Source organism: Phodopus roborovskii, unplaced genomic scaffold (genome assembly GCF_943737965.1).
Source record: "Phodopus roborovskii unplaced genomic scaffold, PHOROB, whole genome shotgun sequence".
Classification (NCBI taxonomy): Eukaryota; Metazoa; Chordata; class Mammalia; order Rodentia; family Cricetidae; genus Phodopus; species Phodopus roborovskii.
The window spans coordinates 58,125,270-58,137,910 of record NW_026126511.1 but is presented as its reverse complement, the minus strand read 5'-3'; the positions used below and the strand labels follow the sequence as shown (position 1 = coordinate 58,137,910).

The following is a 12,641-nucleotide window of genomic DNA, read 5'->3' as shown; positions in this document are numbered from 1 at the left end:
CCTGGCCATCCTCCTGCCTCTGCCTCCCAAATCCTGGGATTACAGATGTAAGGCACCATTGCAAGAGTGAAGGCTATTTTTAACTCAAGAAGTCAGGGGACACTTTGGTTTAGAAAATGGAAGTGGAAATATGCCATATTTGCACTGCCACTAAACTGTGGACACCAACGTGTCTCTTAGCTTCAGTTTCTGTGCGATCTTGTTACCTACCCGACGTCACCTATTGAGTTTTCTTAACCACTTCAAATATGACCGCCTTAGCTTCATTCTCCCTCACTACTGTGACTTCCTGCCCATTTCCAAAATGGCCTCTCCCGCAGCTTCAAAGTTCTCAGTGCGCACGCGCGAAAGTAAGTTCTCTTCCCGGCAAAATGGCGATGAGTTTAGTGTGCGGCCGCCGGCAGCTTCTGCGCCTCCTACGACCCCAGCGTTCGGTAAGGTTGCGTCCGTACCACCGGGATGCTGCATTGCCCATGTCACCTGAGCTGAGGTCAGGAGCAGACGCTGAGCTGGTCACTGGGACCTGCGTGTCATGACCTCGGGTCGCGTGAGGACACAGCAGGGTTACGTCCAGGGGTTGGTGGCCCGGTTTCTCTGTGTCTGTCTGGGAGCTGCCTTCGACCCTGAGCCCTGACCTCTGGGCCCCGTCGCCGGGCTTCAGTAACGGGATGCGGGAGACCAGGGCCCGGGCTGCATCCTGCACGCTCCAGGGCACGCCTTGGGGGCCTGCAGACTGCTGCAGCAGGCTGTCTGCGGGAGCGCGGGGTCGCCCAGCACTCAAGGGGTTCCCTTTCCCTTTCACACGTCAGTTCCACAGCGTCGCAGGGTCCCTGAAACCGCTGGCCACCGAGCTCCTCGTCGCAGCCCGCCTGGGTAGTGGGCGGCCACACTACGCTCTTCTCGCCGCCTCAAGCCCTCGCTGCATCAGTACTTCTGCCACCTTCTTTGCAGAAGCCCAGGTAAGAGGTCCCCGCGGCTGTCAGGAGCACAGCTTCTTGGCCAGTTTCTTTTGTTCTGCTTTTTTTTGTTGTTTTGTTTTGCAGTGAGAGAATGAAAATGTAGCAGAGTTCTTTTCCACGCTCCACGCACTTCCTCACATTAGCCTCGCTATTTAGAATAGAAATAGGTTCTCAGTAACTCAGCAGGGAAACGTTTGAAAATACATGTGGGGTGGGTGAGATGGCCCAGCAGTGAGAATGCACTTGCCATGCCAATCCTGGAACCCAAGCAAAGGTGGAGCTGGTTGTGGCACAGCCCCTGGAATCCCAGCATTTGAGAGAAAAAGGAGGACAGATCACTTAAGTTCAAAGTCAGCCTGGTCAACATAGCAACTCAGGGCTGCATAGTGAGACCCTGTCTAAAAAGAAAGTAAAGGAGAAAGGTGGAAACTAGTTCTAGGAAGTTGTTCTCTGATTTTAAGTTTGTTATTGTATCCAAGAGTGGTGGCAAGTCAATAATGTGAACTGTGATTATGAGTTTGTGTGTTTGTATACTGAATATATGTGATTCTGTGAATACTGTTTCTTAGAAGACTAAGTAAGTCTGTTTCTTTTTAAAGATTTATTTTAGCCTGGTAGTAGTGGCGAACGCCTTTGATCCCACCCAGCACTTGGGAGGCAGAGGCAGGCGGCTCTCTGTGAGTTCAAGACCAGCCTGGTCTACAAGAGCTAGTTCCAGAACAGCCTCCAAAGCCACAGAGAAACCCTGTCTCAAAAAAAAAAAAAAAAAAAAAACCAAAAAAAAAAAAAAAAAAAAGATTTATTGTGTGTGACTGTGTACATGTGACCATGGGTGCCTGTGGACACAAGAAGAGGTCAAGAGAGACCCTGAAGTTGAAGTTACAGGTGTTTGTGCTGCCCTACGGGGTGCTGGAAACTGAAACTGGGTCCTCTGCAAGGGCTATTAAACCCCTGAGCCATCCCCTAGGGATATACTCAACAGCAGAGCTCTTGGTTAGCATACACAAGGCCAGCCTGAACTGCAGAGCAATCAAGGTCCTGCCTCCAAAACTACCCCTCCTGCCCCACCCCCAAAAAAATAAAATAAAAACTGAGTTGACTTAAAGAGAAACCGGGGCCTAACTCAGTGGTCTATATACTTGTCAGATGTGTGTGAGGTCCTGAGTTCAATCCCCAGCACAAAACAATAAAAAGAATTCCAAGAACTGTAGTTTCAGAATATGGAAAGAATGGTGACCCTGATGCTTGAAAGACCAAAGTCTGGGAAGCGCGATGTAGGAAGCAATTTCCCTGCTTCCCCTGGAGGAAGCCACGAGATGCTCTAAGTAATTCTTCTTGTGCTAGTGGCAAAAATTATGTCCTCCGAAAGCCGGAATGTGTAGACACCACTGGCACCTGGAAGAGCAAGAAGTAAAAGCAAGAAAATGTAGCCTGGAACTGGTTAGTCTAAGGGAACCTGACCTTGTACATCCCCACTTATTATGATACTTGGTCTCCTCTCGCAGGTCCAGGCACCTCCTGTTGTCCCTGCTACCTCCACTCCCCCTGCAGTACCTGAGGTGGCTTCCGGAGGAACTGCAGATGTAGTTCAATGTGCTACAGAACAGAGCTTCACTGAACTGGGACTTGGATCTTACACCCCAGTGGGACTCATCCAGAACCTCTTGGAATTTATGCATGTTGACCTGGGCCTGCCTTGGTGGGGGGCCATTGCCACATGTAAGAGTACCCTTCAGCAAGGGTAGAGGGAATGGGGACAGAACCTCAGCAGTGACAGTTCTGTCAGTGGATTAAGGGAACGGGTGCAGAGATGTAAAGGTCAGAAAGGCAGATGATTCGAAGAGGGATGATTTGCTCAACCTTTATTTCCTAAAGATCATTAGCAAACCACTTGTCATGTGACTCAAAACATGCAGATATTTAAATGTGACCTGAGAGTTGGAGTAGAGAACCATATTTAAAAAAAAAAAAAAAGTAATGAAGCTGCCATGACTTACCAGAATAGAAGGTTGGATCAGGTACTTAAGCTTCCAAATTAGAAAGTTGTTCTCATTGCTCTTACAAAAGCTGAAACTGTGTTTTAGTCCTGTTTCTTCCTTAGGAGACCAATAGGGTTTTCCATCATTAAAAATTCAGTTAAGTGTGTAAATGTAGCTCAGTGGTAGAGTGCTTGTCTATCATGAACAAAACCAGCTTGGGCTACATAGTAAGACCCTATCAAGCAACAATATCATCTAGACTTTCTAGCATTCATTTGACCCCAGTGCTTGGAAGATAGAGGTAGGAGGATCAGGAGATCCTTAGTTAAATAAAGAGTTCAAGGGTAGCCTCGTACCTGAGTCACTGTTCTGTTGCTGCGAAGAGATACCATGACCACACCGTCTAATTGGGAACTTGTTTACAGTTTCAGGGGCTTAGTTCCTTGTCATCATGGTGGGGAGCATAGCAACATGAAGGCAGGCATGATGCTGGAGAAGTAACTGAGAGCTACATCCTGATCTGTAGGCAAAAGAAGAGAGAGGTCTCTGAGCCTAGAGTGTGGGCTCTTTGAAACCTCAACACCCACCCCCAGTGACATACTTCCTCCAACAAGGCCACACCTCCTAATCTCACTCAAATAGTGTCACATCCAATAAATCTAATAACTAAGCATTCAAATATATGAGCCTGCCATTCTTAATCAAATCACCATGCCTTTAAAAAGTTTTCAAAAGTCAGGTGATGGTAGTGCATGCCTTTAATCCCAGCAGAGGTAGGTGGATCTTGGTGAGTTTGAGGTCAGCTTGGTCTACATAGCAAGTTCTAGGACAGCCAGAGCTGTTAGACAGAGAAACCCTTTCTTGTGGGGAAAGAAAAAAGTTTTCAAAAACTTTGATTGAACTAGGTGTGGTTGGTATACATTATTAATCCTAGTGGGGTAGGGGGCTGGAGGTACAGAGACTGGGCTTCTGTGAGTTTGAGGCCAGCCTGGTCTCCATTACAAGTTCCAGGCTAGCAAAGGTAACAAAAACCTTCTGAGGTAGGCAAAAATGGGATCTGGAGTTCACTTGGTGGTTAAGAGCACAGCTACTTTTGCAAAGAAACTGGGTTCTATTCCCAGCACCTACACGGTGGTTCACAACTGATACCTTTTGGGCCTTCATAGGCATATATAAAGACAGGCAAAACACCCATACACATTAAGTAAAAATGAATCTTTTTTTAACTTTACTTTTATTCTATATGTATGTTTGTTTTAATGTGTGCCTGTACAATGCCAGAATGCAGTGATCTTGCCCTACCACTAAGCCAAATTCCCACGACCCTTGTTTTTTTAGATTTTTAAAAGTAATAGATTAATTTTTGCATTCATGCACTAAATTTAATTTTAAAAACCTTATGAATGTGTGCATGCATGCATTTTCCTGTGAGTATGTACACTTGCCTGTAGAAGCCAAAAGGATATTGGATCCTTTGGAGTTGGGGCTACAGGCAGCTGTGAACTACCTCACATAGGTACAAGGAACCAAACCCAGGTCCTCTGCAAAAACAGCAATCACTGTTAACCACTGAGCATTGTCTCCAGCCACCTCCTTGATTTTTTTGAAGTAAGGTCTTACTGTGTGGAACAGTAAGCCCTCAAACTCTTGACACTCTTGGCCTCTGGTGCTGGACATTCGAAGCGTGTCCACCATCCTTGGTTTCAGTGTCTTCCTGTTTACTCTAAGTATGCAAACAGCTTTAGCATGCCTGATTTTCCTTGAGGGATCTTGTGAGCCCGCTTCTTTATAGTCTTTGACCCTCAGCCATCTGGGTTTTGCTAAAATCGCCTTAATGTAACTGCTGGTGATGGTATTACTGAAGCCATTTTGTCATCTTTCCTGATCTTCCTGCATTTTCCTGCATTAGACACAGTAGTGCTTGAAGGTTCTCCCTTGACTTTTGTGACAATCTTTCCTATCCTCTCCCCCAAATCCTGGTTATTCTAACCACATTTGCCCATGTTTGTTACCTGATACTCCACCTGTCTTCGGAGATGGTATTCTGAGTTCTTCTTTCTTAGCCCAGACCCACTTACATGGCTATAGATAGCGTACACTAAGTATTTGTTGGGATAGCCAGTAGACAGGAATGTAAGGAAAGGATGTGGTGGATTACTACTTTAGGGATTGCAAACGTGACTGGCCAGCTTTGTTCTAAGCTGAGTTTGATGGTGCATACCTGTGTTTATAGCACTAGCGAGGCTGAGGGAGAAGGGGCATGAGTTCAAGGCCAGCTTGTACACACTAACACCCTATCTCAGACAACAAGATCAGACTTCATTCTAAGACTCTGAGTTCTGTAGAGGGCTGAACAGGGTGAAGGTTCTTGGTAAATGGTTTTCCTTTATGAAGGGTGACTTAGTTTATATATTTTCATCTACACTTTAACAGTTGAGGAAAAAGTTTCCATTGATAATAGAAAAGTTTGGAGGCCATTGAAATTAGGAACTTTTGTTTGATGGTGGTAATGGTGGTTTTATTTTAGAGAAACACTCCACCTGTGTAGAGAAGCTATGCTGAGCTTTTTTTTTTTTTTTTTTTTTTTTTTTTTTTTTTCTTTTATTCTACCACAGTGGTCTTAGCCTTGAAGAGCTGGGTATACCCTGCCCTTACTTCTGGGCCCCTTGAGTGAGAGCCACAGTGTGGAAAGGACTGGAATAAGACTTGGAGAAAAGAGCTGAAACCTTGAGCCTTATGACTGCAGGCAGCTTTTCATTTCACTCCAAGCCCATATTGTATTTTCCAGGTACAGTCATTGCCCGCTGCCTTGTTTTTCCTCTGATTGTGAAGGGCCAGCGAGAAGCAGCCAAGATCCACAACCACATGCCAGTGATACAGAAGTTTTCTGCTCAAATCAGAGATGCCAAATTGGCAGGAGATCAGACTGAATGTGAGTTGGGAGAGAAGCATGTTTGCACTTGAGAAATACTGTGGCGGGAGAGGGGCAGGTGCTACCGTTGGGCAATTCTGATACATCTAAAGGTTCATTCATTCCTTAGAAAGTTCATGGACCCAAGATGAGACTGTTCACCTTTGGTGATGTCACTCTTAACCCAGTGACTCATTTTCCTTCCATCACAGTTTACAGGGTTTCCATAGAGATGGCACGCTATCAGAAGAAGCACAATATCAAACTCTTCAGGCCACTCATTCTACCTCTCACTCAGGTGAGCAAAAATGGTCTCCTGCTTGTTCATCCTGAACCCATCAAGTTATCTCCTGCTTCCCATGTCCCAAGGTCCCAAGAAAAGCAGGGGATGGTGACATGCTTGGCTTTTAGTAATGGGGTTTTGAAAATGTTCCTCGTTAGAGGTACTGACTGTTTCTCCTGTGTAACAGGCCCCCATCTTCATCTCCTTCTTTATTGCCTTGAGAGAGATGGCCAATCTGCCTGTGCCCAGCCTACAGACAGGTGGGCTCTGGTGGTTCCAAGATCTCACGGTATCTGATCCCATCTACGTCTTGCCACTGGTAGTCACTGCCACAATGTGGGGTGTCCTTGAGGTAAGCTGGGGCTGGCCAAGCATGAGACCTACCAGTAAACAGGAATGGATGAAATAGTGTGCAGAATGTGCCTTCCATTCCCTGGAAGAGTAAAGTTGATGGGTGAGGGATTAGAATTTACCGTTCTTTCCCTCAACCCTTTTTTGGCAGCTAGGTGCTGAGACAGGCATGCAGAGCTCTGACCTCCAGTTCATGAGGAATATTATCAGGGTAATGCCTCTAATGGTCTTGCCCGTGACCATCCACTTTCCCTCGGTAGGTAATGGTTTGTGGCTACCTCCAAGTCCTTCCATCTAGTGCCTCTGAAAAAGCTGGCTGGACACCCAGCTGTGAGCATCTTCTCTTCATTCACACAGGCAGTGTTCATGTACTGGCTCTCCTCCAATTTGTTCTCCCTGTGCCAAGTGGCCTGCCTCCGGATTCCAGCTGTGCGCACAGTGCTTAAAATCCCCCAGCGTGTCATACATGACCCTGACAAATTGCCTCCTCGGGAAGGCTTCTTAAAGAGCTTCAAAACAGGTAAGGGGTATTGGGCAGTGTGATGAGAACCCTCCCAGCAAGCAGGAAGCCGAAGCAGGATTGCACTACCTAGCCAACCGAGGCTCCATAGTGAGCTACTGACAAGCCTGGGCTATGGAAACTTGAGACTTTTCTCAAAAAGGAAAGAGCAGGGGGGTCAGGACCAGAAGAAAGTAGCCTAAAAATGAGAGAGGAACTTACCTTCTCTTCACACAGGCTGGAAGAATGCTGAAATTGCACATCAGCTCCGGGAGCGTGAACAGCGAATGCAGAAACACTTGGACCTAGCTGCCAGAGGTGAGGCAGCCTGTCTGGCTAAATCCTGTCTTCCATTTCTTCTTTCTCTCTGTTCACTGAGATTTGTTCTCTCTTCTCCCAGGTCCCTTACGACAGACTTTTACCCACAACCCTTTGCTACAGCATGATCCAAGTCACCCCCCCAACACCTCCAACAGCAGCAGTACCAGCAGCAAGCCAAAGTCGAAGCCTTGGCATGACACACTTGGCTGATTTCTGTGCTGTGCTCACTCTGACAAGAACTCTGCATCAACATGGACTCCTCTTCCAAACAGACGATGCTGTGTCCTTGCCCCAGGCCTGGGAACTCCAGGGTTTGGAAGTGTCCATTTTAAAAATTGTTTCCACTACAGACTCTTACTCGTGTATAAAAGAGCACTAGAGAACCAAGCGACCCTGCCGCCCACAGTTAGTAAACATCTGTCTTGTCTGGGTTTCTTGATGTCTGTTAAATATGGAAGGGGAATTGTGCCTCAGAACTTCCACAGGGTGGGGAACAGTTGCCCATGCTCGCCCTTGCTCTTGGGAAAGAGCTGTGGGTTTTAACCTAGGCTTCAAAGCTCAGACCTACCTCACACACCATCCATCTACATTTGTGTTTGCACTGGAGAGGTATGACGGGCAAGACTCTATGGCAATCTCTTGTGGTACTGGGAGTTGATCCTACATCTCCAGCCCTGAGCCATGTTTCCTGACCCCCATGAAAAAAGCTGAGCATGGCCGTGTTCTTATGCCTGTAACCCCAGTTCTGTGCAGTATGGAGACAGAAGGATTACTTGGGCCTGCTGGCCATCAGCCTAGCTCCAGGTTCCATCGAGAGACCCTGTCTCAAGGGGATAAGATGGAGAGTGATAAAGCAGGACACCTAGTGTCCTCTGGCCTCTGCATAAAAAAAAAATGGGAAGGTTTTACATTTATAACATTTTAGTACAACAGTTTACATGTATTTGTAGATATTAGTTTTATAACCTTTGGTAGCATTCATGTAGTTTCCATATCTGTTTTTGAACTGCATAAATACCCTGGAGTCAGTAAATACAGTAAAGCCACTCAGACTTTAGGAACATGCCTTTTATTGTTTCGTATCTATGAGAGTTCTGTGTCCCTCTAAAGGAGACAAGTGTGGAGCATTGTTGGCCCTTGCAAAGGAAAAGAGGATTGGGTAGATGCACCCAGGTACTTCCAGAACCAAGCTCCAGAAGTGGCCTGCTTCCTGCCACAGTCTGCATTAACTCCTTATGAAGTCTGAAACAACACATAGCTAAACAAATAAATTACTTTCATCCCTCAAAGCAAGTTCAGAGTTGAAGCTGCCAAGGCTGGGCTCCTGGATGGGTGCTTCCAGAGAGGTTCTGGTCAATGGGACATAAGCATCTGTTTGTCCACATCTCAGAATTCCAAGCTCTATTTAGACTTGTGACCTTGTTGTTTTGGCGTCTCTTCATCTTCCAAATCCAGTTCTGCAGCAACTGACATACAAAGTATCTGGAGGTACCGTGTAGTGGAGGCTACAAAGAGAAACCTGAGGTAAAACTGGGAACAGGTTCAGTAGCATCAGAGGATGGGTTCCATTAAGCCGTATGGTTAATAACAGGGACCAGTGGTAAGGGGGGCAGGGGGACTTGGGTGCTTAGGTTTACAGAAAATGCCAAAAAAAAAAAAAAAAAGAAAGAAAGAAAGAAAGAAAGAAAGAAAGAAAGAAAGAAAGAGAAAAAATACGGAACAGTCTATTCAGGCAGCTGACCAACTTGAAAACCCAACGCTTACCTACAATCCTTCGAAGGCAACGAGGTCGTTTGTGCTCTGGCACTCTGATGATGAGGAAGTAGAAGGGTAAGCCTGAGAGTGCAATGGCAATGCCGATGAGGGAGTTGATGGTATCACTGTAAAGGGGCACAGCCACCAGGAAGATGGTACAGAGGCAGAAGACAATGGGGAAGAAAAGGCTGAGCTAAGGGTACAGAGGAAACAACTGGAGTTAGCGTGTTGCTGTTTGCTTTGAGATACCCGAGCTAGCCTTAAACCCATAACCCTGCCTCAGCCTGAATGCTAGGATTGTGAGCGAAGGTTGCTGGGTGTCCAGCTTGGAAATGCTAACAACCAAAATAATCCTAATCCCATAGCAATAAAAACATTGAAGGGCTAGAGATGGAACCCAGTGGTATAGCACCCGCTGGACATACGTACTCAGCTTTCTTTCCATCATCTGCATGCAGCTGCCACCAAGCCCTGGCATTATTTTTGGGGTTTGATTGAGTCTTGTTGAGGGCTTTTTTCAGGGGTTGATTGCTTATTTTAGGGCAGTGGCCTGAGAGTGCTGAAGATCAAACCCAAGTCCTTGTATATGCTAGACAGGTGTTCCTCCACTGACCTATAGCCACAATCCTTCCTGGTTGGTTTGTTTATTTGTTTGATTGTTTGTTTCAGGAGTTGTTGGTTTGTTTATTTGTTTTTTTATTAAAAACAAAAACAGGGTCTCATAAAGCCTAGCCTGGCCTTGAACTTCTGATCTTCCTGTCTCCCCCTCCAAGGGTTGGGGTGACAAGCACATGCTACTATGCCTGACTTCCCAGCCCTTGTGGATTTTGTTTCAGAATGGTGCTCCGTATTTTTTTTTTTTAATGCATATGGGTGTTTTGTTGCATGTATGTGTGTGTACCACATGCATGCCTGGTACAAGAGGAAACCACAAGGTACTGGATTCCTTGGAACTGGAGTTACATTTGTGAGCCACCATGTGGGTGCTAGGAATTGAACCTGGGTCCTCTTCATGAGGCAGTGCTCTTAACCACTAAGCCATCTCTTCAACCCTGAGATGTTTTGCTGTTGTTGTTGTTGTTTTAAAGGTATTTATTTTCATTTTATATGTATGAGTGTTTTGTCTGTGCATATGTATGTCTAGTACCCACAGAGGCCAAAAGAAGTTATTGGATCCCTTAGAACTGGAGTTATAAACAGTTGTGAGCTGCCATGTGGGTGCTGGGAATCAAACCCAGGTACTTTGCAAAAGCATCAAGTTCTCTTAGCACTGAGCCATCTGTCCAGCCCAACCCTTGGTTTCCTCAGTGCAGCTCTGTGCTGGCTGAAATAGGGAAAGGACAACCCCTTGTAAGATCCCTGCAGCAGCAGCACTAGCTGTACTAAATGGAACAAAGATGGGATAAGGGAAATGGGTTACCTTGAGGGGGCGAGGGCGGTCAGGTTCCTTCCAGCGTAGATAAAGCTGACCAACAATAGAAAGCCCCACAAAGAACCAGTAGCTGAAGCTGTAGTAGTTAATGAGCTGGAAAATGTCCTCCACACACAAGTAGACCAGTGCCAAGATACCCTGTTGATGCAAGTCCCAGTCAGCTCCTCTCAGGCCTGGTTATTCTAGTGCTTTCCGCCACTCCTAACCCCTCACAAGCCCATCCCAGGCCACATCTTCAGTCTCCATGTCTGTCTTCTGCTCCCACCCCTGCAGCATTCTTGGCTTGGTACTTCATTCCTCCTCTATTAAAAGAAACTTGCCTTTGGTCAGGTGGTGGGCGGTGCACGTCTTTAGTCACAGGGCTAGAGAGGTAGAGGCAGGTGGGTCTCTGAGTTCAAGGCCAGCCTAGACTATAGGAGTTCCTGGGTAGCCAGGGCTACACAGAGAAACCCTGTCTCAAAAAGAAAAAAAAAAAAAGAAAAGAAAAGAAAACAGGTGTGGTAGCACACACCTTTAATTTCAGTACTTAGGAGGCAGAGGCAGGACGATTTCTGTGAGTTCAAAGTCATCCTGGTCCACAGAGTGAGTTCTATGGCAGTAAGAACTGTTTGTTATACACAGAAACTCTGTTAGGGGGCAGAGGGAGATACTTGCCTTGCATCTAGATTTTCAGTGCATTCTTCAAACCTTCACCAAATTAACTCTAACAGTTCAAAGCCTACAGAATTCTTGGGCAAAACCTTCCCTGTAGTATCTGCAACTAACATGTCTAATTCTCCTATGACAAAGTTACACAAAGCTTTATCAAAGGACTTTGTGACTCTGTCTCCCTTACCTAAAGCCCATCTCTGCAACCTAACCATCACACTCCACCTTAAAATGCCATTCTCCACAGACTTTTTCTCGGCCAAGTGATCATTTCTTCTCTTCAAGGGTACATCACACACCATCATGGCAATTAATCATTACAGTGGTCTGTGTGCCTTACTCCTTACCTTGGACCACATAAGTTTGAGCTGTAGGAACTTCATCAGCAGTTCATCACAGTGCATCAATACTTTTAGGTCACAACCCCCTTTCTGGCTTTCTGGCTACATCTAGTACTACCAAGTCTCCTCATGCAATCTGACTGTCAGTGTCACCCCTGAGATAACTCACATTGAAGAGTAGAGAAGGCACTGGCGTGTACCGCTCAACGTGAATCATACAGATGGCATCAGGGAGGTGGCCTTCTCTTGAGCCCACAAATAAAAGCCTGTTGAGGTAAAATAAGAGAGGTTGACAAAACAGTAGAACACATTGGGCAACCTGTGTCACTTGTCACACTATTCTCCCTCTCTGCTATCCCTTCAAAAGGTCTGGATAACAGAAAAAGGAGTTCAGTATAGAGCTTAGAAAAGGAGGCTGTTAAAAGGAACAAGAAGTGAGGGATTGAGGAACGCTGAAAACTGAATTCCCAGTCCTGAAGTTTGGACTGTCTCTGTCAAAGCTTTTCATGATACCCACCCTGTCAGCAAACAAATGACAGTCCTACCTAGAAGCAGCTACAATGGAAGCATTGAGGCCACCAAAGCAGGATAATGCAACTGCCACTGGAATTGTCCAGTTGAATAGTCCAAAAATCCGGTCTGCAAAGGTCTAAGACAAAGGAATAGAAGTCATTAGTAGATCCTAAAGGGATGAAAAGCATGCACAGGCTCATGCCCAAAGTCCTGTATCAGCAATCCAAACCCTTCCACGGTGAAGATAACAGGACCTTCTTGCAAGCCCAGTATCCTAAATGTAGTCTTTGTTATCACGTCTACTCCCTTCCCAGGACTGACACTAGGATATTATCCCAGAGCCTACAACACACCCTCATGCTAGTGAAAAAATCCTTTACCACAGCAACAGCTTCACTCGCCAAGATGTCCTTTATGTCCAGCACGCTATAATAGGCCACATTGGTCAAGAGGTAGATGATGGTGACAATGGGCATGGAAATGGCAATGGAGAGGGGCAAGTTCCTACAGAAAAAAGAAAAAAGGGATATGTTAGTCCTACCATGTTATCTCTACCTCAGTCCTCAGACTCCCCGCTGTACCATTCTCTCCAAGGATGCAAATATCTGTGTTTCCCAGGCCCTTTGCCTCTGAGGTTGCCTGAAGTATT

General features: G+C 46.0%; 2 protein-coding genes across 5 annotated transcripts in view; one reads left to right on the top strand and one right to left on the bottom strand.

The window, feature by feature from the left end:
* The first annotated feature begins 277 nt into the window (after nt 1-277).
* On the top strand, nt 278-7,652 carry Oxa1l (OXA1L mitochondrial inner membrane protein). Its single transcript, XM_051195736.1, has 10 exons — nt 278-434; nt 810-959; nt 2,465-2,678; nt 5,727-5,870; nt 6,062-6,147; nt 6,320-6,484; nt 6,635-6,739; nt 6,841-7,003; nt 7,220-7,300; nt 7,383-7,652. The coding sequence occupies exons 1-10, from the start codon at nt 372-374 to the stop codon at nt 7,511-7,513; spliced, it is 1,302 nt and encodes a 433-aa protein (XP_051051693.1). The 5' UTR covers nt 278-371; the 3' UTR covers nt 7,514-7,652.
* A 701-nt stretch (nt 7,653-8,353) lies between these two features.
* Slc7a7 (solute carrier family 7 member 7) overlaps nt 8,354-12,641 on the bottom strand; it is a 45,550-nt gene continuing 41,262 nt past the window's right edge. For all 4 annotated transcript variants that reach the window (XM_051195728.1, XM_051195731.1, XM_051195729.1 and 1 more), the window contains exons 5-10: nt 12,373-12,496; nt 12,025-12,128; nt 11,649-11,745; nt 10,479-10,628; nt 9,068-9,251; nt 8,354-8,808 (exon numbers count right to left, since the gene is read on the bottom strand). In XM_051195728.1, coding sequence (XP_051051685.1) covers nt 8,705-8,808; nt 9,068-9,251; nt 10,479-10,628; nt 11,649-11,745; nt 12,025-12,128; nt 12,373-12,496 — 763 coding nt within the window. In that variant the 3' untranslated portion in view covers nt 8,354-8,704. The remainder of the gene's footprint in view (nt 8,809-9,067; nt 9,252-10,478; nt 10,629-11,648; nt 11,746-12,024; nt 12,129-12,372; nt 12,497-12,641) is intronic.

Excerpts from the sequence above, each read along its gene's own strand:
- Oxa1l (XM_051195736.1), top strand. The coding sequence starts at position 372 with ATGGCGATGAGTTTAGTGTGCGGCCGCCGGCAGCTTCTGCGCCTCCTA. Across the intron at positions 2,679-5,726 it reads GTGGGGGGCCATTGCCACAT|GTACAGTCATTGCCCGCTGC; the intron begins GTAAGAGTACCC and ends TGTATTTTCCAG. Across the intron at positions 6,740-6,840 it reads TGACCATCCACTTTCCCTCG|GCAGTGTTCATGTACTGGCT; the intron begins GTAGGTAATGGT and ends TCATTCACACAG.